At 36.8% G+C, this 23976-nt stretch overlaps 4 protein-coding genes and 1 pseudogene across 8 annotated transcripts in view; 2 read left to right on the top strand and 3 right to left on the bottom strand.

Moving 5' to 3' along the window:
* MMP26 (matrix metallopeptidase 26) overlaps positions 1 to 23976 on the bottom strand; it is a 286289-nt gene that overhangs the window by 95685 nt on the left and 166628 nt on the right. The gene's annotated exons all lie outside the window — the stretch shown is intronic.
* The window catches only part of LOC100611224 (olfactory receptor 51S1), a 55422-nt gene that overhangs the window by 6201 nt on the left and 25245 nt on the right, over positions 1 to 23976 (top strand). Inside the window, exons 2-6 of one of the 4 annotated variants that reach the window (XM_063783554.1) lie at positions 7849 to 7936; positions 14532 to 14784; positions 14874 to 14939; positions 17967 to 18015; positions 20296 to 20408. The gene's annotated coding sequence lies outside the window, so the exon portion shown is untranslated. Of the gene's footprint in view, positions 1 to 7848; positions 7937 to 14531; positions 14785 to 14873; positions 14940 to 17966; positions 18016 to 20295; positions 20409 to 22912; positions 22999 to 23976 lie in introns of those variants that run through there. The other 3 variants (XM_009459780.4, XM_063783553.1, XM_063783555.1) reach the window with 3 other exon arrangements.
* Positions 5274 to 6367, top strand: LOC104008440 (olfactory receptor 51A7-like; annotated as a pseudogene).
* Positions 12925 to 14033, bottom strand: OR51T1 (olfactory receptor family 51 subfamily T member 1). Its single transcript, XM_521755.5, has one exon. The coding sequence runs from the start codon at positions 14031 to 14033 to the stop codon at positions 13050 to 13052; it is 984 nt and encodes a 327-aa protein (XP_521755.3). The 3' UTR covers positions 12925 to 13049.
* LOC112204748 (olfactory receptor 51H1-like) lies at positions 18368 to 19375 on the bottom strand. The gene has a single exon (XM_024346925.2). It carries the CDS (start codon positions 19373 to 19375, stop codon positions 18422 to 18424), a length of 954 nt encoding a protein of 317 aa, XP_024202693.2. The 3' UTR covers positions 18368 to 18421.

Raw genomic sequence — 23976 nt, 5'->3', positions numbered from 1 at the left:
AAAAACAAACAAACAATATGGTTTCAATGGGAAGTGCAGGAAGCTTATCTTGGAGTTATCTTTGCCAGACAAGAGGAGACTTTCACTAAAATTTGGAGAAGTTGTGAAAATTTTAAAAGGCACTAAATCTCCTTGTACTTTTTCCCCAAGACGGGGTCTCACTGTGTCGCTCAGCCTGGAGTGCAGTGGTGTGATCATAGCTTCCCCCAGATTAAAATTACTAGGCTTAAGTGACCCTCCTGAGTAGCTAGGACTATAGTCAGTCATGTGCCACCATGCCTGGATAACTATTTTTATTTTCTTGTAGAGATAGGGTCTCCCTATGTTGCCCAGGCTGATCTCAAATGCCTGGCCTCAAGTGATCCTCCCACCTTGTGCTACCAAAGGGCTGGGATTACAAGCATGAGCCACTGCATCCAGCCACTAAATCTTACAGCTATCCCTTGATGTTGGCACTATTCACTTCACTTCACCTATCTATTGTTCATCTCAGAAATCATGCAACTGTTTATTCACGGTTAGAGAAAATACTGGGTAGACTCAGAACTCTTTGTGGGATAGGGATTTGGAAATAGGATAACTCTGACAGCAGAACAAATGATCTGCCCCAGCAGAGAACAGAAAAGCAGACTTCACAGGGTCGGAAGTCAGTCCATAGACAACAGGATTCTAGCCACTAGACTGGAATCAGAGGTGGGGGCTTCAGATTTGGAAGAAAGAGCAGGTGAGATGACGTTATGGTTTCAAGTAATTATAAGAACTTTGGAACAGGGACCAGAGAACAATTTGGCATAATCGGGTTGTTGATGTATATAAAGAATTGTAATGATGTATATAAAGAATTTAAGACATCATCTAAGAAAAGCATCCTTAGATGATGCTGAATTTTAATACTTGTTAGTAGTAAAATCTGAAGCTTTCTTTACAAAATCAATTTAATTAAAAATATTTGAGTAAACTTTCTACATAAGGTACTGTACTTGGGGAAAATGCATTAGTCCCTTTTTAATTATAAATATGGCTAATGGGAGGTTTATTATGTTTTCAACTGATTAGGGCTTTGCCAACTCTACCTCTTATTCTCAAAGTAATTTTGCTATTTTACTATTTCCTGTTCATAAATTATGCCACAGAGCTCTATACGCAAATATATATTTTCAAGTTTAAACAAGTGAAATGAACTGATTTGGAAAGCAGAAATATTTGAATATAAAAATAATCTAGCAAAAACTCTAGTCTAGTACATAGTAATACTTCCGAATGTTTTCTTCTCACTCCTCTCTTAAAATTAGCTACCCTCTCTTCTTTCTCTCCTCAGCTTTATAAGGCTCCAGCTGTCTCTTACCTTCTTTACCTCCTGATCTGGCTTAGCAGGTATTGCCCTTGCTGTTTCAGAGTTGGTTCCATTTGCTGAGTTTTGCTACCACAATCATTATGGACATTTTTTCCTCTTACTTGATGTATTTTTTTCAGAAATGTGATAGAAATGACATTAATTGATTAAAATTGCTCTGGATGGGACTCTATAGGGCAATGCAACTGACATGTAATAAAGACCAAGGCTTCAGCCTTCCTTAACATTTATATTGCATACTGTGTCCTAATTTGTACATATCCTCAATTAGAATGCAATTTCCTTGCATTCTAAACATTTTAAATTATATTAATTAACATGAGATAGGAAGCAAGATATAGTTTAAAAAGCTTAGAATCAAAGTACATCTATTCAAATTGCATGTGTTCATAACAATATCTGTTCTTTGAGAAGTTAATCTCTCTACGCTTCAGTTTTCAAATCTGTAAATCAGGAATAATACTACCATGTGAGGATTGAATGAAATAGCAGATATAAAACATCTAGCATAATGCATTAAAAATTAATGCCTATCTCTCTGATTTTTCTGTTTTCTCTTTTAACCCACTCTACTTTTATGTCTACTTTCCCTACACCTTAGCATTTGGGGCTAAAATAAAGCACTTAATTAATTTTGTAACAACATATGCAAAGACTAATCAGCAATCTTAATAATTGTATGTTTATATTTTATGTATTTTGTATATTGCACTAACACTGAAATATTTTTAATATTTTGTAAAGGATATTACTTTGTTTTTTTTTTATTTTTGTAGAGACAAGGTCTCCCTATATTGCCCAGGCTAGTCTCAAATCCCTGGACTCAAGTGATCATCCTGTCTCAGCTTCCCAAAACACTTACAGGTGTGATGGCTTACAGGTGTGAGCCATTGTGCCAAGCCAATAATATTATTTAAGCTAAGGCTTACCACAAGATCTTTTAATAAGATACATTTTATAAATACAGAATTGATCTCATTATACCAAAAATATATTAATGTTGTCTTAAGATACATTATTTAGTCATTCTTTTTTAACTAAAAGTATTTTTAATGAAGGTCTACTATGTGGCAGAGGCAGACAAAACAATATAGTGACAGAATTGGATTTTCCTTCTTACTGTAAACACTTAAATAGATAAGACTGCTTAAGAGAAATGAATCGGAACAAAAGGAAAGAGTGTGACTGAGGCAGTGAGGGTGTTCAAAGCAGACCTTTCTGAGGACATGACTTTTGAACAGTGACCCAAACATTTGTGGAAAGGGCATTTGAGCTGAGAAGAAAGCAGTATAGTGGTCCCGAGATGGAAACATGTTGGAATGTTTGAGGGGCTGCTAAAAGGAGTGTGGTTGTAGTATACTAAAGAGGTTTCTAGTGGTCTTCTCCTATTGGACCTTATCAGTTATGGTAAGAAGTATAGATTTTAATGTAAACATAAAGAGAAATATTGGAAGAATGAAGGATTTTATAATTAAACATTGTTTTATCATTTATTAACTTATTTTTATTTTGATAATTAAACCTTTAAACAGAAGTTTATTTGATCCATATTATATTTTATATAAAACATAAAATAATATGTAGTATGTATATTATACTACATAGACCATTCTTGTATACAGACTGGGGAAAAAGAAGGGCATTAAACATGACTTTGACAATGGCATATAGAATGGAGTTGAGAACAAAGCCCAAGGTATCAAGAAGAAAGAGACAGGAATCAAGCAGAATTTCAAAATCTTCCAAAGCCGGATGGTTAAATCCGGGCTGGAAAAAGATTGACGTTAGCAGAAGAAAACATAAAATGCTATGTGAGTGAAAGGAACTAATCCTAATGTATTAAAATAGATGTTAAATTAATATTAATAATGAATCAACATGAGATTCATATTGGAACAGATCTGAACAGTTGAAGCTTCAGTCACTCACACAGAACAAAAATAATTCTCAAGATCAGTTTAGTCAAATGGAAATCAATTCAGTTTAATAAGATTTAATTAATAATGATTGGATGTGTGCTATTTGCCAAGAACTGTGCTTGGTGAAGAAAATATCAAGATCGGCCTGACACAAGCTGGGCTTCTAATGATTCTATTGGCTACTGTGGATGGCAGACACATAAATAGCAAATCACAGGACAATTGAGGTACTGCAACAGAGTTGCAGTGCAAATTATAGGAGGGATACATGGACTCTGCCTGGAGTGATTAGAAGGGAAGACTTTAAGGGCCAAGACACTTCTGAGCTGACCTAATTGGAGTTGCTAAAGAATTAATGATACACTGTCCAAAAGGATCTCTGCATACTTTTTTTATGTGGACTTTAGGGGAGAGACAGTGGCTGATATCCAGATCATGACAAAACAACTGCTTTATCCTTTTTGGAAGGTAGCCCAGGTCTTCTAGAAGAGGAATGACTCATGATAGCCTCATTCTGGAGGATAAACTAGTTGAAAAGTTTGTGGTTTTGTTCCTAACTGTCAAGAGTTCTTTTACAGTGCCCTAGCCTCTCAATGAAACTTTTTTTTTAGGCCGAGGAGTAGAGATGGATATGCTTTATATGTCTTGCAGCCTCATTGTCTCTGATATGCTTAATGCTACAAAGCATATGAAAACTCTCAAATATATATAGTTGATTAAGTTGCCTATGAAAAAGCCCTAGATTTGTGGAAAAACTATTTACCTTATAATTCCAGGGAGAAAAAATGGACCCAGGCAGTACCAACCCACTTCATCTGTGACATAATATGTCTCCAATCTTGCTATAGTTTAGTTGAGAGAGCCACTCTATAGCTGTGAAAGTGTATGTTGAGCTATAGAGAAAATCCAAGAATCTGTTCTTTCCTCCCATCCTCAAAGATGGAGAGCACCATTATGAATTGGTCATACATAAGGACATTGTAATCATTATCATACAAAAAGGTGGGATTTTCACTATGCTATAGGAGAGGGTTAATAGTCAATCATACATGGCATTTGTTATGTCCTTACTTTGGACTGCTTCCTTTGAAGAGCTTGTGGGTAAAAACAGCTTTAGAAGCTCAGAGCCTGGTGATATGGTGTGGATATTTGTCCCAATTAAATCTCATGTTTAAATAAAATTCCCAATGTTGGAGATGGGGGTTGGTGGGAGGTGTTTAGGTCATGGGGACAGATCCCTCATGGCTTGGTACTGTCCTCTTGATAGTGAGTGGGATCTCACAAAATCTGATGGTTGAAAAGTATATGGTACCTCCCTTCCCCCTCTCACTTTGTTTTTGCCATGTGACATGCCTGTTCCTACTTCACCTTCTGTCATGAATAAAAGCTCCCTGAGGCCTCCCCAGAGCCCAACCAGATGGCAGTGCCATGCTAGAAGAGCCTGCAGAACCACGATCCAATTAAACCTCTTTTCTTTGTAAATTACCCAGCTTCAGGCATTTCTTATAGCAATGGGAGAACAGCCTGTCACACCTTGCCTGAACAAATGTTTGCAGCAAATGACTAGAAATTGGAGAAACCACTAATTTTCTTCATTCTTCAAAACTAGTATCTACTTCCTGGGGTTTCCCAGTCCTTTTACTTTTATCATTATTATTATTATTATTATTATTATTATTATTATTAATTTTGAGTTCATTCCAGATCAGGGAAGGGGGTCCTATAGTCCATTCTGACTCTATACAATTTGTCATTGAAATGGGGTAAGGCAAAGCCTAATAACACAAGAGGAATTTGTTTGAAAGTTACTGCTCTTTATGTGGGTAATCCTTCTGAGGATTTAACAGGGATGTATGCAAGTGCCCATATTTCTGGTTCCCTTTGTCAGTCAAGATCTGACTTTATTACAGTCTGTTTAGAAGTAATATCTCTCTTTTATTTCTTGAAATAAGTCTTTCACAATTCCATTTTCTTTATTTCATAGACAAACGTGCTGAAAGGAGGGAAATGAACACAGGAGATCCATACTGAGTGTCATTTCAGACCTGAGAATACTTTTCAATGGACTCATCATGCACCTCCCCAATTCTTCTGAAATTGAGATTACCACCTTCTTTCTGATTGGAATACCAGGGCTGGAGCATGCCCATATATGGATCTCTGTCCCCATCTGCCTCATGTACTTGGTAGCCATCCTAGGCAATTGCACAATCCTCTTTGTTATCAGGACTGAGCCCTCACTCCATGCACCCATGTACTATTTCCTTTCCATGTTGGCTGTCTCTGATCTGGGCCTGTCCCTCTCCTCCCTACCCACTATGCTGAGGATCTTTGTATTCAATGCCACAGGAATCTCCTCAAATGCTCGCTTTGCTCAAGAATTCTTTATTCATGGATTCACAGATATGGAGTCCTCAGTGCTTCTCGTCATGTCTTTTGACCGGTTTTGGCCATATGCCACCCTCTGAGGTACATATCTGAGGTACTGGTGAGCTGTATCCTCACCAGTGCCAGAGTTGCCAAAATGGGGCTGTTGTTTCTCATTAAAAGAGAAACAACACTAAACTCATTAAAAGAAACAACTAACTCATGCTGTTAGTACTCCCATTTCCTTTCACTCTTACAAGGTTGACATATTGTAGGAAAAGCCTACTCTCTCATTCCTATTGTCTCCATCAGGATGTCAGGAAGCTGGCCTGCTCCGACAACACTGTCAACTTCTTCTATGGTTTCTTTCTTGCCCTCTGTATGATGTCAGAAAGTGTGTTCATTACTGTGTCTTATGTGCTCATCCTGAAGACGATCATGGGAATTGGATCCCACAGGGAGCGGCTCAAGGCCCTCAACACCTGTGTCTCCCATATCTGTGCTGTGCTTATCTTCTATGCGCCCATCATTGCTTTGGCATCCATGCACTGCTTTGGCATCCATGAACTGCTTTGGCAAGCACAAGTCCCCACTGGCCATGATCCTCATTGCTGATGTTTTCTTGCTAGTGCCACCTCTTATGAATCCCATTGTATATTGTGTGAAGACACAGCAAATTCATGAAAAAGTTTTAGGAAAACTGGGTCTACAACAATGGTGTCAGTAAACGTGGTACAAGATCAGGAGAGAAAATAATATCTTCCTAAGCAAAGTATTATCAATTATTTACCATTATTTGTCTTAATTATTCATACACAGTTGGCCTTTCTTACCCATAGGTTTCACATCTACTGATAAAAAATATTCAGAAAAAAAGTGTGATTGATTGCATCTGTACTGAACATGTAGATAATTTTTTGTTATTATTCCCTGAACAATACAGTATAACAACTATTTACATAGTATTTTTGTTGTATTTGGTATTATAAATATTCTAGAGATACTTTAAGGTATATGGGAGGATGTGTGTAGGTAAGATGCATATACTATGCCGTTTTATATGAGATTGAAGGTCCTCAGATTTTGGCATCCTTGGGGTCCTGGAAGCAATTTCCTACGGATAACAAGGGATGACTATAGTCAGTCCAGCATATAAGCTGTTTAAGTGTAGTGAGTGTCCTACTCCTGTGAGTGTAGGACTGACATGTATGTTGACAAGTGTGTATGTGACAGTTTTAGAATGTTATTGAAATCATGACTCAACACACAGCATTTTAGTTACACAGTTTATATGACAAGGATAAGTATATATGAAAGCAGGGATTGTACTCCCTTGCAGACAAGGAATACCAAGGAGCTGAAGATTAAAGGCTATCACCCCAATCCAGTTGCTGGTTTCTTTCCGGTGACTTTCAGACACATGGTATTTGTTGAGGAGCATTCAGTCAAATTTTGTGTGAATAGTTGATTTCCCATTTAAGTGAAAGAAGTCTATTGTCAGGTATGAATTGGTTAGCAATCCTCTCCCTTTGCACCTTCCTTAACAATGAAATAAGTAGAACCAGTAATTCTTTTGCCTTATCATTTTCACAGCCTTGAATTATGGCAATAAACTATCTCATAACATTCCTTAATAAAAACCAAATTTTTTTCTATATTACAGCAAAGTTCCATAAGCCATGGTCAACTAAAAGAACAGAAGGATGATTGTGCTCTTGGTAAAAAATAGGAAAAAGTTTTTCAAAATACAGCATTTTTTAAAGCACTGATATTCTTGATTAGCTGTTCTAAAATATGTGTTCTAAAATAATGGTTCTTAATGGTTGTTTAGGCATTTGATATTTTAAATTACTATCTAATGTTTCGATTCCACTAGAAGCTTAGAAATAATGTTAAACTAGCATAAAATAACAATATAGTATTCAATATAACACAATATGCATTGTTATAGTTTCATATTTTTAAAAGAAAATAGCCAACTAAAGATGTTTGGGTACCTCAAATTTTTTCTGTAAAATTCATTTGTTTCTTGTCTATCTTTTATTTGTGAGTACTTAGTAGTAGACAAAGGTATAAAACATAAAATTTAGAATAAGTCAGACCTTAACAATTTTCTGCTATGAATTATTAGAAAACTATTATTACCATATTTCAATGTTTTACTGCCTAAGTTGAGCTCACAAGTAATTACTGTTATTTCTGTTTCAGAGAACCATTTTGAAGAAGGTTCAACTAGTCTTACATATTTTATATGGCAAAATATTCTTATATATTCTGTGTTCCCAGGTGAATTTAGGTGAGTCCTTATTGTCTGATAGTTGATCCTGACTAGATTCCCCACAGCCTCATGGGGAAGGGAGGGACAATCTTGCTTATCTCCTCCCAGACTGCATTATTCAAGTCTTTTTCTGTGACCTCAAACATTCTCCATTTATGTCATAATTATCAGTTGCATGTCTGTTTCCCTTAACTTGTATTTTGTTTCCTCAGAGGAATTGCATTAATCAAATTTATTGGCATGTCTCTAGCACTTGTACAGTGTATAAAAAATTGCATCTGACTAGTAGTCTAACTAACACATTTCCCAACTCGCTTTGAAAAACAAACCAAAACAACAACAAAAACGTCTTTAACAACTCAGAATATGTTGATAAATTATAAGCACATCAAACATCTGACATATTAGAAAACCTATTGCCAAAATAAGTAAGGAGTAACTATAAATTTCAAGTCAATGAAGCTGTCCTGAAAAACAGTTCATGTTCTGTTCAAGAAAATGGAAACATATTTTCATGAAAGAAACAACAAAGTTTTTAGTTTTTCTCCTCAACTCAGAAATTCAAATCTGTACTTGATGGAAATGACTCAAGTCATAAAATGTCAATAAATGTTTCTGGATCAGAAGAGTCAGTAGGCTAAATATTGTCTGTTTCTCTCAATTATCCAACAGGTTTAATGTATTTGTAATTAAACTTCCAGTAACATTTCTTTTGTGATTACTAAAATAATTCTAAAAACAGAGATATAAGAGTAAACTGAAGAACATACAATAAAATAAATACATTACAAACTATAATAAAGCTTAATATAATAGTGAGATTTATTAAACAGCTGTAAAATTGTGCAGTTTACTCAACAAATCAATGAGAACAAAAAAATAGAATAATCACACTAATATATATCATATAAGATCTGAAAACGTAACATATAATCAGGAAATATCAGAACATTATATAAAATTGATTGAATAGTCAAATAATACAGGGAGGAATAATGAAAACCTATACAATATTTCATATTTGTGTGCATATGATTTTTATCACCCACAAAAAATAAATTAAGAATTAAGTACAAAGATAATTTTAAAATCTACTGAAATATAAGCAAACGAATCACATATGGATGGGAAAAATTCTCTGATTAAATAACTACAATGTAACTACAATGGAAAAGTGAAAAGAAAAAAGCAACCCTGGAATTCTTGTGGAAGTTTACAAAGTCTCTTACAAATAATCCTTAAGGTTGTGGTTTTATTCTGAGTTTGCCAACAGGCTGTCTGTCAAAAATAAAGTCTTTTGACCTTAATCCTTGTTTGGGGTCAGATGCTAGAAACTAAATATATCTTGGAATTCTTGCACTTTTTGAATAATAGTTGTATTTTTTTCTTTTGATGAGGGTAGAACCAAAGATATACTTATTTGGCAGCAATATGAGAACAAACAGCAGTACATGTATTTATTGAAAAACAATTCGTTGTCTGAATAACATTGGAGGTCAAAATTTAGAAGATAATGACAATAGAATGTACCCGGTGCTGACCAGGTCCTAGGCATTGGGCTATATGTTTACCGGAATTAACAGTATTTACTTTTGCAAGAACCTGGGAAGGTAGAATTTATTACTTCCTCTTCTTCTCTGGGTTAGGAAGTTAAAGACTTACGAAGTTTAATGACTTTTCTAAGAATATAGAGCAATAAAGTGTTAGGAGCTTAAATCTCAGCCCAGGCAGTATGATTCCAGAGCCCACAGCTTCAGCCACTACAGTTGGCCAACACAAGGAGACCAACAGTTATTTTGCCTCCTTCAAAATTTAATAATTTATATTTCTGGAAATCTATAAAGGTAATCAGAGATAGAATCAAATATATATTTATAAGAAAATATATCAAGGGTTACGGAAGTGTTAAGTAATAGGAAATAGTAGCAAAAACCATGACATGCAAAGATGATGACATGTTATTTACCAATGCAACACAGCATCAACAACTAAGTGGTGTTTGCTAAACCCTGTGTTGGTTGTTACATAAGACATAGGCCTACTATCATGGAGTTCAGGTGGTGAGGAAAACAAGTAAATAAGTAATTAAATTAGCAAAGTATGGTAATTTTAATCATACACCTAAGAAAGCATATGTAAAGGAATGGCAACAGGCCTATTTTGATGGATAATGAAAGCAAAGCTTCCTAGAAGTAAAACCTAATATAAAATGTAATTTAATAGAGAGTAATGAATAATAGCAGGTAAATATTTAAGACATATCTTGCATGTAAACTATTATCTTAATTTATAAATGTATACATATGTATGCCCATGTGTTTGTTTATTAAAAAAAGATTAGGCTATATGCAGTCATGAGTTGCTTAATAAGCGGGATTTTTTTCTGAGAAATGCATCATTGCGTGACTATCATATAGCATATTTACACAAACCTAGAGGGTATAGCCTACTACATACCTATGATATAGCCTATTGCTCCTAGACTACAAAACTGTGCAGCATTTTACTGTACTAAATACTGAGGTAACTGTAACACAATGCTACAGTTTTAGTTTTTGTATACAGTTAAGTATTTGTGTTTGTTTAAACATAGACAAGGGACAGCAAAAATATTAATATTATAGTCTTATGGTACTACTGTGGCATACGAGGCCCATTGTTGACTGAAAGGTCATTGTGGGGCATATGACTATATATTATATAATCTCTCCATAGGATTGCAAATAATTGGTATTAGATTTAAAATTTTTTTTCTATTTCTCAACACATTCACACATTTTAATTATATATATGACACTCATAATCAGAAAAACTCCCAATATATAAAATACATTGCTTAAAATAACAAAACACAAATTCGTAGCCTATTGACAATTACCATAGGGGTGGAGTATATTGTTGAAATTTTTTCTTTTTAAGTGAAAAGATTACATTTTTAGTCAGGTATAAAAACTACATTTTTGAGTAGTAGAAGATTAATACACATAGCAGACTGCTTTATGACTGCCATAAAACTGGAAGAAATATCACACATTTTCACAATTGTTCATCTAAAACCTCTGGAATTCAATTACATTTTATACTTTAAAGAGCCATATATCTCTTGAGGTATTACCCTGCATTCAAACACAGCAGTATTTCTGAAGGGAAATGTGTGAAATAAATAAATTATGATCCAAAAATATGTTCACACGAGTTTCTATTAGGCTTTTTAGCCAATAAATTATGACACCAAACTTAAGAAAGAAAAAAAATACTGTTTTTCCAGATATTTGGAAACTTCTCCATTGCAAATAGAAAATTGTAGATCTGCCAAGGTAAACTTTTAGAAAAGTCTTCAAAAGAAGCAATTGTAAAGCCAGAGACATCTGAAATAACTGATGCAGAAAAGTTTGGATGGTTAGATTAGTGTGTGTTCTGGGGCGTCTGCTCTGCCACAAGTTAATTTCAGGGTCAGAGACTCTGCCATAGTATGATACTCTCTAAGGGAAATTGTATGGCGTCAGATGTCTAGAAACTAGATATATCTTTGGCTTCTTGCACTTTTGAATAATAGTTGTATTTTTTTCCTTTTGATGAGGACAGAACCAAAGAGACATTTATTTGGCAGCAATATGAGAACAAAAACTTGAAAGGTAAAATACTGAATTGTGGTATAATAGAATACAAAGACTTCCCGCTGAGTGCACAAGGCAAAGAAACATTTTAGCTACAATGAAGGACTTGGAGTTTGAAAAACCGAATTTTACTTATAATTGCATACTTTATAGGATGGTCATTCACTTGTTTTTCCTCACCTAAAAAGTGTGTGAGTCCCGCCACACACTCTTATGTAATCTCAATTACCTGAGTATAATGCATGAAAGGAAACTCATGCAAATACTTTTAATTATAAATGATATGTGATTATTGTTGGTAAAGGGGATTGGAGCCCAAGCGAAGCAAAATCACAAAGTTGTCAGTGCTTGAGCTGAACAACATAGCTTGAAAGAAAACTGAGGTCAACAAACCAGATTGGGACTGGTGTTCCCTATCTGCCAAGGAATAGGAAGTTTATATAAGGGGAGGAGAGAGGTGGCTCAAATCAGAGTACCTGCTTGGTCCACAATGCTCAGACATGAGTTATCCTAGGTAGGATGGAATTATCAAAACTGTGGAAAAAAATCTGAAGAATTATCTCCAGCACCCTAACAACCCTGTGCCTGAGTTTACTTCTTCACAAAACAAATATTGTTAATAAAGGCAATCTAGAAATTTCCTATTCAAAAGCATCAAAGCTACTGTGCAATTCTAGAGTGATGAGTATACCAGAAGGTAGAAGCAGTCAATAGCTAGGTAGAAAATTAACAACCCAAGAAACAAGAGCAAATAGAAAAAGCTGCAGTTCTGAGAGTTAGCAATGGAGTAGCTATGGAATCAGGATTAGAACTATATTAGAATATATAGGCAATGAGAAAATAATGAAAGTCAATGTGTAATTTTATATATTGGATGGACTGGAGGTATATAAAGTACTAACTAAAACTGAAAAAATATCACTTCTATAAGAAGAAAAGGGATTAAAGAAAGATAGAGGCATAGGGAGTATATTTGTAAGGATACAGCACTCTCTAGAAGTGACACCAGGAACTGAAACCAATGTACAAGATTTTCCTAAAGTTTTTAATTATAACTTTCTACGTGTGTGCCTTTGTGCACATATGTAACTTTTCCTTTTACCAGCTCAAGTAACTACCTTCATTGCCTCACTGGAAATATCACCTCAGGGAAAAAAAAATTGTTCAGCTGGATGTGAAAATAAAATTTTAATTTACTTCTGGTCTAAAAATTACTGTCTTAAAGGAGATAAATTTTTCCACTATATTAAAGTGACTAGTCTGCTTTTATATGCACAGGAGTCATGTCATTGTTTAAAATGGTTCAGGGACATATGCTCAATTAATTTGGTTTAAATTATGGTATTAAAAATTAAAAATAAAACTCTTTGATAAGCTCAGGGGAAAATGACTGTCTTCTTCCCACTCCTAAAATTCAATTGGAATTGACTCAGCAACCAAAACACCTGTGGATAAGACTGCCCCAAGTCCCTTTCTTTCCAAAGCATAATTCGTGTCCTGACAATTTCCTACCTTCAATCCCATCTTCCCCTAAGACCCCTCACATTAGGACCCCATGAACCCTTGGATTGGAGCAGCTGGAACATAGCCTGGCGGATTGTCTTGGTCTTCAAGCTGTAAATGATAGGGTTCAGCACAGGTGGTAAAAGCAGATAAATATTGGCCAAAGTGCTACAGAGCACCCTTGGGGTGGAGTGGAAGAGGCGGTGTGCCAAAGAGAGGCTGATCAGTGGCACATAGAAAACAGTGACTGCACAGATGTGACAGACACAAGTGCTGAGAGCTTTTTGTTGCTTCTTTCGGGCCACAATGCCCAGAACAGTACGGAGGATCAGGACATAGGAGAAAAGAATAAACAATACATCAGTGCCATTCAGGTAGAGCTGAAGAAACAGTCCCCAAAAACTGCTGATCCAAGGTTTGGAATATGTGTATTTGATCACTTCTGGGTGGTAGCAAAATGGATGGGAAAGCTCGTGACCCCCATGAAAAGACACAGTGTTTATGGCTACAAGAAGGGGAAGTAAGAAAACTGCTGGTCTAATGCAGATGACCAGCCCTATCACCAGGACCATCCTGTCTGTGAGGATAGTAGCATAGTTCAGTGGGTTACAGATAGCCACGAAGCGGTCAAAGGCCATGGCTACCAGCACCGAGGACTCCAGCAAGGAGAAGGCATGCACAAAGAACATTTGAATGACGCAAGCTTTAAAGCTGATCTCCCGGGCATGAAACCAGAGAACACCAAGCACAGTGGGAAGGGTCGTAATGGTCAGACATAGATCAACAGCTGCCAACATGGAGAGGAAATAATACATGGGCTTGTGGAGTCTCCGCTTAGTAATGATGACAAGAAAGATCATACTGTTTCCCAAGAGGGCAATGGTGTAGAGACAGCAGACTGGAATGGAGATCCAGACATGAGCACATTCCAGCCCAGGGAATGCAGTGAGGAGGAAGTTTGAGGAAGACGAAGTGGTGTTATTGAATATTGCCATGGTTGGTTGAAGACACTGAACTATGAGGAAAGAAAAATAATTAAGATTCTTTATATATATAGCATACATTTTATTAGTCATTTTATATACAATTTTAAATTTAAGGTAGTTATTTTTCTTCTGTTTTAAAGAAAGGAAATGGACCCAGGAAGGTTAAATAGTATATCTAGGCTAAAATAGTTCAATACAGATTCAAATTCAAAACCAAATTTACTAACTCCAAAGTCTATTATTTTTTACTAAACTTCAGATGATCAGAGAGGCCAGGCTAACGAGACAATTTGGATAGCTGAATGTTGTAATTTCCTTCCTTCAAAATACAATTTTTAAATATCCTTTTATACTTGTATATGATGTACAGGAGGGGTAGAGGTGAGAAATAAGCAAAATAGAGAACTATGTTCTCATCTAAAGAAGAATGTTTGTGGAGTCCAAGTGTTTTTAAAATTATGTGTAAAAGTCTACATATGTTTGTATTGTTTTTGTCTTCATGTGCAGATGAATGCAGAGGGCATTTGGGGGTGCAAAAGTAACTGAGCGATGAGATGCTTATAAAGCAGATATCAGTTATCCTCTGTTCTTTGAATGATATCTCATAAAGGCAAAGAAATGACACTGGATAATGCAAGGCGGTAAGAGGAGAGGAGACAGTGGCTCCGTTTGCTGCTGGGGAAATTTTTCCTGTGGAATGGACACAGAAGAAGAAGCAGAGGGCTTTCTCTCTGTGAGGTCATACACTCTGGAGCCAGTGGTAGGTCAAAGTTCAGTGCCTAAATTTATCAAGGTTTTCTCAACATTGCCGGCTAACCAGAGCAATATATTAGTGCTTTCTCTCTTCAGGTACAAGTCTCCATCTGACTGGCCAGGAAGAAGGTAGCATCTGCCCATTCACATACAGAAGACCAGGTGAAATTATTTGAATAACACTCACTCAACTCAATAACAGAGTGACCCAAAGGTCAACATCCCTATTTTCTGGCATCAGTAATGTTACAGACCCATCCTCTTCATTTACCAACCCCTACCTTCTGTTAATTTGTTAACACTGAATTATATTTCCTCCACAATTCAGAATATACCCTGAAAGTTCCCTGACATATTAAGCTAAAACTACCCTCTGCTTCAATCTTTGCCCCACATTTTGCTTGGACCTTTCCCTTGGTGCTTAATAATGAGGCACAACCGATATTGGTAATTTATATATGCAAGTACTGTGTTCTTCTGCCAGAAGTTTGAGATTCTTGAAAGTTTGGGAATGCACATTTTTAATCTCTCAATGCTAGTTACTAAAGCAGGATCAGGAAAAACAGAAATCTTCATTTAGCAACATTGATTGATTACCAAACAATTATGGCCACAGAAAGGGAGTTTTGAGTCCTATTGTCTTTTGCCTTTGTCTCTTCTTTCTCCCCCTGTCTTCTCTCTCCCATCTCAATTTCTTCCAGTATCTGTTACACCCCTCCCTTTCTTCATCCCATCTTACTTGTAGTTCCCATCAATTTATTGCTTTATCTTCTTCCTCTCCTTATCTTACCATCCCTCATTTTAAAAAAACTCCCCCCGCCCCGCTTCAGTTTTTTTCTCCACGTTTGCACTCCCGTCTTACCTGGTCACATCAGCAGGAAACACCACCAACTTCTCTTCAGTCCCATAACAGAGCAGGGACTAAACCAGCTTCCAAAAGCGAGGGCTTTATAGGCAGCCTAGTAGAGTCCCCAGGCAACAGGGAGCATTCTTGATTAGTAAGCATTCTGGTTGGAGTGAGTGATGGAACCCATTGGCAACTCAGACACATCTCCGAGACTTACCCCCAAACCCTGCTCCCAGGCCCAAGCAAATCCCATCCATCAAGGGCTAGGAGAAGAGCCCTAGCCCTGGAGGCAGACAGTAATGGATATCTGCTAAGACTGCCTGCCTGGGTCAAATAACTATAACCATTCCTCTTTACCCAGCCTTAGGCTAAGGAATCTCAGCCAGGAAGGCTCCCTGAATGTCAGAGCTGGATTAGGAGAGCAGAAAGAGTCATCCCATTGTTCTCTGTTTTCAATATATCCTCTTCCTAAGAGGTCTCATTACTCTCCTGGCCATTCCTACATCCCTCCTCTTACACAGGAACTCCTCCTAAGAACCCTTCCGCTTCAAGTCATATCTGGAGCCATCTACCTTCTACGCATAAGTAACTTAACATTTGATGAACACATAATATGCTCCAGAAACTATATCTTTCAAATGCATTGTCTTAATCAACCTTACGAGTTAAGTATTATTACCTATTATTTCACAGCTGAGGACATTGAAGTTCAGAGAGATTTTTTAATAACTTCGCTGTCTAAAAGTTAGCAAGTTGCAGAAATGGTACTCAAGCCTATTTCAGAAATGGTACTCACAATTTTGAAATAAGTCTTATTTCAAAGCTTTCCATCTTAACCATCATGCTATACTACCATCTAATGTCAACTGTTTCCATTCATATCTTCAGGAACTATGGTTTAAATTCATTGTCCTTAATCTGTCGATTTCATAGATTGATTCCCAACTGTGTGCCCACATATGGTTTAAGCTTCATTTAGACTGGAATCCAACTATTCACAGTAGACAGTCAATTAATAATCCTGATTATATCTAATCTACCCTGGCTTTTTGTACTTTCCCCTGTCTTGAGACAGAATCTCTCTGTGTCACTGAGGCTGGAGTGTAGTGGCACGATCTCGTGTCACTGCAACTTCCACCTCCTGGGTTCAAGCAATTCTCCTGCCTTAGCCTCCTCAGTAGCTGGGATTACAAGTGCCTGCCACCATGCCTGGCTAATTGTTGTATTTTTAGTAAAGATGGGGTTTCATCATGTTGGCCAGGCTGGTCTCAAACTCCTAACCACATGATCCACCCACCTCGGCTTCCCAAAATGCTGGGATTACAGGTGTAAGCCACCGCACCTGGCCCTTTTTGTTTCTTGAAACATTTTCCAAATATATTCTCACTATATACGTATGAGTCACACTGAGCAAAGGTGCTTATCCCAGTGAGTATCAAGGAAGATCAAGTAACTTTATAAAGTTACACATCAGGTAATGCTCAGATGCATAAGTAAACACCACCCCCTTTCCCTGGTTCCTATCAGTGAAGATGAGTGACTGAAAATTTCAGATAAGATTTATGAATATTAAATAAGAACAGAAAGAATAGGAAGTATTAAATCAATCTTAATAAAGTATAGTTTTCACTAATTCAAAAATATATATTAAGTGTCACCATATGGTCTAAACTACATTACACACTTGAGGTATGATGAAGTCGGATAAAAGGGTCCCTGTTCATATGGAGTATATATTAAGCACAAGTCAGAAAAGCCCTCTGAACAGAAGTGAGGCTGAGGTTGAGATCTAAAGCTTATACGAAATTTCTTATTTTTCCAACTCACTGAATGCACCATTTTCTCAAACTCTGCACATGCTATTTATTTTTAATATTTTTTCTGATTCCAACCCCTTAAATATGTATACCTTATGTTATAAAATATATAAATAAATACACAAATAAAGGCAAAAGAAAATAAATGTTCTATGTTCATCACTGAATACCAGAGTGATTCTAATGGACTAAGCAGTCTGGATAGATTTCTCAAAAAAGTTATTAAAAAATGACATACAACAGAAAACTACTCAACATTAAAAAGGAATAAACTACCAATACATGCCATAACATAGGTGAATCTCAAAAGCATTTTATTAAGAAGCTAGACACAAAAGACTGCATAATGCAAGGTTTCATTTGCATGCCACTCTGGAAAAACAATCATTATAGGGAAGGATAGCCAATCAATGCTTGCCAGTCAATGTTTGCCCTCTGTTGGGTGATAATAGAGTAGTTGACCACAGATGGGAAGCATAAAGAAATTTGGGGAAGTGATAAAATTGTTCTGTATCTTTGTTTCAGTGGTGGGAACACAATGCATTTGTCAAAACTTGTAAAACGGTATACCAAAGTGAGTAAATTTTATTATACATAAATGTTTGAAAATTTATTATATACAATTTTAAAGTATAAATGTTTATGTTTTATCAAGCTAAAATAAATTATTGCTCTCATCAAAACCGTTATGCAATTTCATATCACTACCCATTGTATTTGTACTATTCGATACGCAGCTACTAGTTACATATGACTACTTAAATTTACATTTAAATCAATTAAAATTAAGTACATTTAAAATTCAGTTCCTCAGCTTGCACTAGCAAAATTTCAAGCAATTAATAGCCATGTACGGCTACTAGTTACTAAACAGCAGAGAAATAGAAAATATCCACTTCTGTGGGAATTTCTATTGGATAGTGCTGTATTTGATACTCTTCTCTAACTTGATTGCATTTACTTGGAAATAGTAGATGCCATTAAGGGCTAACCCTAGCCCCACAAAAGGCCTGGACAATCCGCCATCGGATCTGCTTGGTCCTAACAGTGTACACAATGGGATTGAGCACAGGAGGGAGAAGTAGGTAGATATTGGCCATGAATGTGTGTATTAGTGGTGACAAATGCTTCCCATAGCGATGAATTAGGGTCATACCAATGAGAGGCACATAGAAAAGCAGCACTGCACAGATATGAGAGAGACAGGTGTTGAGAGCCTTGAGCCTGTCTTCCTGGGAAGCAATGCTCAATACTGCCTGCAGGATTAGAATGTAAGAGGCCAAAAGTATCAAGGCATGTAGTACAATGATGAAGATCACAGCCAACAGGCCATAGATGCTATTGACACCGGTGTCAGCACAGGCAAGCCTCATGGCATCCTGATGGAGGCAGTATGCATGGGAGAGGACATTGGAGTGACAGAAAGGTAACCTTTTGATGAGAAAAGGCACAGGGAGCACAGCCCCCACACTCCGTAGCAGGATGGCTGCTGCAATCTTGCTGATGACACTGTGAGTGAGAATTGTAGCATAGTGCAAAGGAAAGCGGATGGCCACAAAGCGATCAAAGGCCATGGCCACCAGAACACCTGATTCTACTCCCCCAAATGTGTGGATGAAGAACATCTGGATAAGGCAGCCATTAAAAGTTATTGAACGCCAGTTGAACCAGTGAACAGTGACCATGGTAGGCATGGAAGACAGTGAAAGGCTGAGGTCAGTGGCAGCTAACATGGCTAGAAAATAATACATGGGCTCATGGAGACTTTGCTCAACTTTGATGACAACAAGGATGGTGACATTTCCCAAGATCGTGGTGCTATAAAGAAGACAGAGGGGCAAGGCCATCCATAAGTCTTTCTCTGGCATTCCTGGAATCCCAGTCAGGGTGAAGAAGCTCTGGTGGTTCTCAGTAGTTTGGTTGAGAGGTGACATAGTGGAATAGAGGTTTGAGTAGGAAAATAGAGAAGAGCTCATTAAGTCAAACAGACTTCAACTGGAATCAGTAACAATAAGTATTGAGATGGTAGCTGTAAGAGGAAGTAACTTAAATATTATTCTTGCACATCCATGTTCAGTTTGATACAGAAACCAGTAGCCCCTGCTCCATGAAGCGAGAATGCTGCTACTAACCATAAAATTTTAAAACATCTAGGAGAAAGAGAAACAAACAAAAAACTTCCAGTTAACATCTGCACCTACTAGGGACATATGCAATTCAGAAATATCAAGAAGTTACCTGTCTTGCAGACTGCAATACTAGGGAAGAATTTGACATTGTGTATTTACATGTATAATAAACACTAACACCAATAACCATGAAGAATATAACCACAGTCCTAATATAAGGGCTGTTCATAAACACAGATGTGCAGATATAAACGTGTGGATGTATGTGTGTGCATCTTGGTTGTGATCTTAAATTGTTTTGATTTTCATATGATCATTTCCCTCTTTAGTACTCAATTTATCAATCCCTTCCCTCTTTGGCACTCGTATGATGTAGGATGGAGGAGGAAAGACACACTTTAAGGAATTTAAAGCTCTGACCTTCTGTATTCCTAAGAGTCTGTGAGTACTAAAGGGATCTGAGCTTGCAGCAAGTGAGGGAGGAAGTGACCTTGGCTCCCAAGGAACTGTAAAAAGACCTGCTGTGGTAGGAAGAATAATACCCTTAAAGATGTCCTCATCCGTATCTTTGAAAACTATCAACATGCTACTTTGCATGTCAAAAGGGAATTTTCATATGTAGTTAAAGTTAAGAACCTTGAGATGTAGAGTTTATCCTGCATTGTCCAGGTAGGCCAAATCAAATCACAGGAGTACTTAGAAATGAATAACCTTTGTCACTGCAGAGAACCAGAAAGATGGCAGCTTGAGCAGGACTGGACATGAATTACTGACATTGAAGATGAAGGAAGGGAACCAGGAGACAAGGAATATTAGTGGCCATTAGAAGATGGAAAAGGTAAGTGAACAGAATTTTCCCCTAAGTCTCCAGAAAATATTGCAGAAAAGAATGCCTTAAATCTTGGTTTTAGCCCAGTGAGACCCATTTTGGACTTCTGATCTAAAGAACTATTAAAAATAAATATATATTATTTTAAGCCACTAAGTTTGTTGTAACTTCTTATGGCAGCAATAGAAAACAGATACCCAGGAGCCACAGAAGAGTTGCTTTAGTCCCTTTTCAGAAATATCCAAAGTCTTCCCATTGTCATTTTCATTTATTCAGGCCTTTTTCTTCAGTATGTTCTTCCACGCAATTAGATTTCTCTGTCCTAAGCTGCATCTAGAAAGGAATTTTGAGATTTACTTTTCTCTTCATTAGGGAGCAGAATGATCTCCAGTACTTCCAAAGAGTTTTACAACTAATATATGGCTCAGCCAGATTAAAGCCATCCATGGAGAATCTCCCAAAAGACAGATTCAATCATTGTTCAGGTTACTGAAGTCAGTGCCGTGCGTGTTAAAACTCATCTTGACTTTTTTTCCTGTTTCTCCATAGAGAAGACCCATTCTTTTCCTTCCACGCTTCTATGTGGCTGTTCTAATAAATGTCATCTTGAGTTAGCAGCAACTACATTTCTCACTGTAACTCCAAGTAAGGCCTAGTTAAATCTATGGGGAATCACAGACATTAATGTCTGCTACTTGCATGAAAAAGATCAAGATTAAAATCTTGGTGCCCCACAATCAATTCTCTTCCATTTCAATTTTTTGGTGTCATCTTAAGAACATTTATCCAAATGTGCAGCTGAGCTAATCACCTTTTCAGGCCAATCTAGCCACAGCTGACAGAAGGTTTAGGACTAAAAGAAAGTAGTGCTATAGTGGCTCTGAACTTTGTATTTATCATTACCCTTCTGAGAATCTCAGAAAGGGTCTCCCAGTTAAGAATGCACACACACACACACACACACCAACACACCACACACACATATACAAGCAAAGTTCTGCATAAAAATTAAGTGAATTCAGATATTTTTGAAAACCATCTATGGACCCAGGTTAAGAACTCTTTCTTTAAGAAATTATTTTAAATAAATGAAATAGGAGCCTTGGTCATAGAAAGGAGCAAAGCCACTAGACAAAATCCAGAGCTACACACAAAAGACAGAGAGCTCTGGATACTTGGGAATGAACAAGATGGAAAAAAGTCACTCCAAATTTGTCAGTCAGTAGTTTGGTGTAGTACTGTCCAATATGGTAGCCCCTAGACATATGCATTTATTTAAATTTAAATTTCTTAAATTAAATTACACTTTCACCTTACTTGTACTAGTCGTATTTTAAATGTTCAATAGCCACGTGTGACTAGTGCTACTGAACTGGATAAAATTGTTGTAGAATAGTTTCATCACTGCAGAAAATTTTATTTGAAACTTCAACAACTGGAGCTGCAGACTGCAGACTTAAAAGGATACCAACACCCTCACTGACTCTTGAAAAATAATGAGTCTGATTGGATTGAGGGTCTTTCACTTATATAATAAGTGTCTCTCTTTACCTATATCTCTGTCTCTCTTTACCTGTATCTCTCTGTCTTTGACTCTGTTTAGGAAATTTGAAAAGAAAATTCGCTTTAAAAATAAAGGCTCTGGGGATTGAATCTTAGCTCTATGACCTTGAACAAGTTACTTAATAATCACTGTGCTTAATTCCTCGCTTCTTTAAAGTAAAAATAATAGTACCTACCATAGGGTTGTTAAGAGTATGCATTTGGAATATTGATAGAGCACTTAGATAAGCACCAGGCAAATAATAAAGACTCAATAAAGTTCAGATATAATAAATGCCCATGTATTATCTAAAAACTTGGTAATGTTTGCTTGACTATAAAAATTATCTCTCAAAAGATTTGTCATGAAATCTATTTATGTAATTCTAAAGTTATGCACCTACTTTCATATATATTATTTATATATTTTGATCAAATTCTGTATTACCTAAATCTTTCTATCCCTCAGGCAGTTTATTGCAACATTTAATACCAATGGCCTGCCAGCAGTGGCTGTTGCAGGGTTCAAGACAGTGGATTTGGTGGATCTGTCTCAATGACTTTGCACTTTATCATTAATGCTTACTGTAAAGGATTTAGTGAAAGCAAGTCTCAGATAAACCAAAAATGAAGAGACGATATGCTACTAGAATTCACATGTAGTAAAAATCAGTAAGAAAAAGTAAAGAATAAGAAAATTGATTATGAGGGATGAGCAGCCTCAAAAGAAACACTACACTGGCAATCTAAGCACCTTAATCCAAGAGATCAGCACAGACCTTCCAGAATTTGGGACAAGGATAGTAAACGAGGCCCCTGATTGCTTAAGATCTCATGAACCAAGGAAAAGTTGATCATGTTTAATTAATTTATTGATTAATGACTTCAAATTTGTGAAGTTTCTACTAAGTACCAGATGTGTCATGAGTAATCAGAGGACAAAAAGAAGCATTTTTATTTTTCCTTCCAAGACCCTTTAGCAAAGAACACATGGAAAGCAAGATGAGACACATGAGTGTACTGTATAGCTGGGGTTGAATGAAGGCATGCTTTACAGGTGGGTCCATATGTCCAGCTTGTCTCATCAACTGGCTAGCTTAATTCTGTCTCTCTAAATAATAGTGGTAGACCATGGAGAGAGTTGAGCCTAAACTTTCCTCACAGCAATAGGACAGGAGCTTCTGTAGCTTCAGAAGTATATGTGGGGGTCAAGGTGGAAAAGGAGTGGGCATTGAGAGTCCTTCCCTTCTATGTAGTATTGAACTTCACTTCCATACTCTTCCACTCAGGCAGGAAGATGGAAAGGCTGCTCTCTGAGGAACAGGCATGAGCATACTATACTCTTAAAGGATCTGAGATGCTGAGTAAAAGCTGGCCCTTTGGACTTGTTTCTTGTGGGATCCACAGACTAGTCTCACTAGGATAAGAAACTATCTGCTATTGACCTTGAGCTGGGGCTCAGAAGAAGGGGCTCAGGGGTGAGTGGGGGAGGGGGACAATGATCTATAAGGTTCTTGTTTTACTGACTAGTTTTTGGTAGAATCACATACTCCCCTTGCCCCTTAATTCCCACATCTACAGTTAGAAGTGTTAGTTCTATTTTAATGAAAAGGAGAAGGAAATGAAAAAGTAATGCTTGCTGAGCATTGTGATCATTCTAGACTCTTTATTGGTATTTAAAAAACACGAGCAATGTAAAAACCACAAGCAATATCCTTGTGTGTTATCTTAGACAGACAATAAAAGGAATAATGGGCAGACATTTAAAAAATATTTTAGTCCTTTAATAATAAACAATCTAATATTTATTGAGTGCTTGTTCATGTTCCAGGCTCTGTTCTTAGCCATTTACATGTCCTATCTCATTTAAAGATACAAAAACCTTAGTGGAAAAGCACTATTATTACTGCTATTGCATGCACTAGAAAAACAAGGGTCAGAGAAGTTAACTTGTACCAGATCCCAAAACTAAAGCTTAAATATAGGTTCTGTGATCATTGTGCTTTGAAGTTCTGTTTGGTTCTAAAGGAGAAGA

The sequence above is a fragment of the Pan troglodytes genome, chromosome 9 (assembly GCF_028858775.2).
Source record: "Pan troglodytes isolate AG18354 chromosome 9, NHGRI_mPanTro3-v2.0_pri, whole genome shotgun sequence".
NCBI classification, from domain to species: Eukaryota; Metazoa; Chordata; class Mammalia; order Primates; family Hominidae; genus Pan; species Pan troglodytes.
The sequence above is the reverse complement of the archived record's forward strand: the minus strand, read 5'-3'. Positions and strand labels throughout refer to the sequence as shown.